Genomic DNA, 4,227 nt, shown 5'->3' with positions numbered 1-4,227 from the left:
GTTGCACAAGGATTTTCACAAAGGCCCGGTGTCGATTATGAAGAGACATATTCACCTTTTATGGATGCTATAACGTTTCGTTATCTCATTAGTTTTGCTATCCATGAAAAGCTTCATATGCATTTAATGGATGTGGTTACCGCCTACCTTTATGGCTCACTTGATAATGAGATATACATGAAAATTCCCGAGGGATTCAAAATGCCTAAAGCAAATAATTCAAAGTCTCGGGAAATGTTTTCAATCAAATTGCAAAGATCATTGTATGGTCTAAAGCAATCAGGACGAATGTGGTATAATCGTCTTAGTGAGCATTTATTAAAGGAAGGCTATATAAATGATGCCATTTGCCCATGTGTTTTTATAAAGAAAACAACATCGGAATTTGTTTTACTTGCTGTATATGTTGATGACATAAACCTTATTGGAACTCCTATAGAACTCCAAAATGCAATTGATTATTTAAAGAAGGAATTCGAGATGAAAGATCTCGGAAAGACAAAATTATGTCTTGGTTTGCAAATCGAACATTTGGCAAACGGAATTTTTGTTCATCAATCTGCCTACATAGAAAAGGTATTGAAACTGTTTTACATGGATGGAGCACATCCATTAAGTACTCCGATGGTTGTTCGATCACTTGATGTGATTAAGGATCCATTCCGGCCTCAAGAAGAGAATGGAGAGCTACTTGGTCCTGAAGTACCATATCTTAGTGCAATTGGTGCACTAATGTATCTTGCTAACACTACAAGGCCCGACATAACTTTTTCAGTTAATGTCTTAGCAAGATATAGCTCTACTTCCACAAGGAGACACTGGAATGGAATCAAACACATATTGTGGTATCTAAAAGGGACTACCGATATGGGCTTATTTTATGGCAATAATTGCAGTCCTGATCTTGTTGGTTATGCCGATGCTGGGTATTTATCTGATCCATACAAGGCTCGATCTCAAATAGGTTATGTGTTTACCTGTGGAGGCACTGCTATATCTTGGCGATCGACTAAGCAATCAATTGTGGCTACTTCATCTAATCATGCCGAGATAATTGCTATTCATGAAGCAAGTCGAGAGTATGTGTAGTTGAGGTCTATAATACATCTTATTCGAGACAAATGTGGTTTGAAATGTGACAAACTACCCACGATTTTGTATGAAGACAATGCAACATGTATAACTCAATTGAAGGGAGGATTCATAAAAGGAGATATGACAAAACACATTTCACCAAAGTTATTTTTCACACATGATCTTCAAAAGAATGGTGATATCAATGTGTAACAGATTCGTTCAAGTAATAATATGGTTGATTTGTTCACTAAGTCTCTACCGATGTCAACCTTCAAGAAGCTAATACACAAGATTGGGATACGAAGGCTCAAGGATGTGAAATGATGCTCTCATCAGGGGGAGTTTAATGCGCGTTGCACTCTTTTTCCCTTACAAGGTTTTGTCCCACTGGGTTTTCCTTGCAAGGTTTTTAATGAGACAACCAAAGGACGTATAATTAGATATGTGTACTCCTTTTCCTATTCTAGAATTTTTTTCTCATTGGGTTTTATTTTAGTTAAAGTTTTAACGAGGCACATTACTTATTGAGTAGACATTCAAGGGGGAGTGTTATGAATAAGATTCTGTTTAGAGTGAATGTCTATCTTGTAGAGAGTTTTACTTTGTGGCTAAGTCATTTCCCCCCATATAAATAGAGGGGTCTTACCCCATTGTAAATCATCCCAAAATTCAATAAGAATTTCCTCTCTTTCTTTCTCTGCAATATTGTTCTTCTACTTTTATTGTTTTATAACACATACTGTAATTTTGTGGCCAGCGGCGGCTGATATTTGTTTCTAGCAGCTGGCCATAATGAAGTTTGCTCTAGGTTAAATTTGGTGACCAAATAGAGTGTCCGTGCAATTTTTACAATAATTTAGTGGCGGTTGGGCCGATTCCGATCCATCCTTCAGTGGACCTGCTCAACCGAGTTACTGGGCTGAGTTTACCCATTTCCCTGTTCACTGAAATAGCTCCCTGCGAGGTTCAAATTGCATAAATATAACATTTTTTGGGATGCTCTTTAATTTTTTACCTTTGTTTGCCTCATGGACAAAACTTCAAGGTTTAAAAATTAAAAGTATTGCCCACGAGACCAGCGAGAGGCAACATTTGTTAAATTTGAAATGTTGTCCCTAGGTAAATTTAAGCCAACGTCCAGTGACAGGTGGCGATTAATGTTGCACAAATCTATATATTATATATATAATTGTGGGACATAGCCCGGTGATGTGGCAAGCCTCATTGAGCAGGAAACCAATTATCTTTTTTGTGAATTATTTGGCTTTTATCCTACTTTTGCCTATTTTTACAAGTCCAAACGTCACTTCTTTAAAAACCAAAAGTCACGTCCTTCTCTCTTTCTCATTAAGAAACCAATTATGATAGCCTTAAAAATCCAAACTAGAACGTCTTTTTCAAACCCTTTGCTTGCAACGCTACAAATAACAATTTGCTTGCCCGTTTTCTTTTATCTCTTCACTAATGCCTCTTAAAAGTCCAAATTTCTTTATTCAAGTTGAACTTGCTCGTTTCACATCCTTCTGTGACATCTCGCAATTTTTATTTTTTTACTATAGTAAAATACTGGTGAATCTTTGTCAAATATATTAAAAAAATTAATTTTTTTTTGGCAGGATTGTTTTTGATTTAATCTTCTGATTTTGATATATTAACTTTTCCATGGGTGAAAATTTCACCAAATTTTGCTTCTTTGCAGATACGTCATACAATGCTTGCAAAAGAATTCCATAAAAAATTATAGCAAGTTCTCGGTTACTTCATTAGAATCTAGGCTCAAACTTTATGTTTTTTTCTAGGCTCTTAATTATGGTGCTTGCATGCTTATTACTACTAATTAACATTATTGGAAAATTTCTGTAAATTATTTACGGTTGATGAATCCCTTTTACATTATTTTTTCGCAGTGTCATGAAGCGTAGCAAAGACTTTTATTTTTATACTTTAATGTGACGAGACGAGGGTGGTGTCCAGTTGGAGACAATACAGCAAAGGCTAGACTCCGGAGAAGAGTACAAAGTAATTACATTGAAGCAAATAATAAAATGAAAACAAGATAGTTTATAGAGGCAAAAGCAACAACATTGATAGTATGTAGTTCTGCGCTGGCAGTATAATGTTTAATTTTCTTCCTTCATTCGTTTTCTTACTGTTGGATTTTCTTTTCTCTTGGTTGATTCTAAACTGCATTATGTATAATATGACCTCCTTTTTCATGAAAAAAAATGGTTTCGTATGGTGCACAAATTAATTTTTGGTCTATGTATTAACCTTTTACAACTTGATTGCTTCCATTTTGGCAAGAAGGATAACTACGTTAGTGAACGCTTCATATAGGAAAAAGAGATATAGTTTCAACACTTTCCTGGAAAAAAAAAAATCTTTCCTGTTGCACTAAGGTTTAGCATGTCTGTCGGAAGGTGGCCAGGTAATTAAAGTGTTCTCTGGCTTTTATGGGTATCAGTTTTTCTAATCATTAAAATAACCATATTGTTTGGTATGGAGGATGGAATATATGATGCCACAAATAGCGCAACGGAAAGTCGGAATATGCTTATGAAAATGGCTAAAGAAAAATAGAAGGTATATTTTAGTAAATTGCTTGTGTATAGGTGCCTTGATAGATTTTTATACTGTATTATTCAGTATTTTTCACAATAAATACAAAGTCTTACTTTATACATGAGGTTGAATGTGGTTTTTGGGATAATATCTCTTTTCTTGTAGCTATGAAGTCATTCTGACCTTCATTGCTCATTTGAGAGGAATAATAGGTAATCTATCTTTTTGTTCGTAGAAGCTTCTTTGTCATAGTTACATTTCTTTCTCATATTATGAAATTTCAGTTACTATAAGATAAATTCTTACGTTTAGAGACCAAACACGAACGCTGGTATATATAAATTGAATATTCTCTCTTCAACGTTGACAATCAGAGCAAACAGGAGAGAACAAGTTTCATCGTGTGATTAGAGCTTCACATGGTATAATCTGGTGATACTTGTATTGGCAATTCTAATGGAAGTAAATATATCTATGAGCTAAAATTTGAAGATGAAAGTTTTGAATTGAAGCATGAACGAAAGGGACGTTATCTACGGCTAATGCTTATGACCTAACACAATGATTTTGAGTTTTATCACAACAACT

General features: G+C 34.8%; 1 protein-coding gene across 1 annotated transcript; it reads left to right on the top strand.

Annotated features, from left to right (window-relative positions):
• Positions 1 to 594: 594 nt before the first annotated feature.
• Positions 595 to 1,089, top strand: LOC138879310 (secreted RxLR effector protein 161-like). Its single transcript, XM_070158916.1, has one exon. The coding sequence runs from the start codon at positions 595 to 597 to the stop codon at positions 1,087 to 1,089; it is 495 nt and encodes a 164-aa protein (XP_070015017.1).
• Positions 1,090 to 4,227: the final 3,138 nt, after the last annotated feature.

Source organism: Nicotiana sylvestris, chromosome 10 (assembly GCF_000393655.2).
Source record: "Nicotiana sylvestris chromosome 10, ASM39365v2, whole genome shotgun sequence".
Lineage (NCBI taxonomy): Eukaryota > Viridiplantae > Streptophyta > Magnoliopsida > Solanales > Solanaceae > Nicotiana > Nicotiana sylvestris.
The sequence above is the reverse complement of the archived record's forward strand: the minus strand, read 5'-3'. Positions and strand labels throughout refer to the sequence as shown.

What these genes read in the sequence shown, in the direction of transcription:
- LOC138879310 (XM_070158916.1), top strand. Translation starts at nt 595, where the DNA reads ATGGATGGAGCACATCCATTAAGTACTCCGATGGTTGTTCGATCACTT.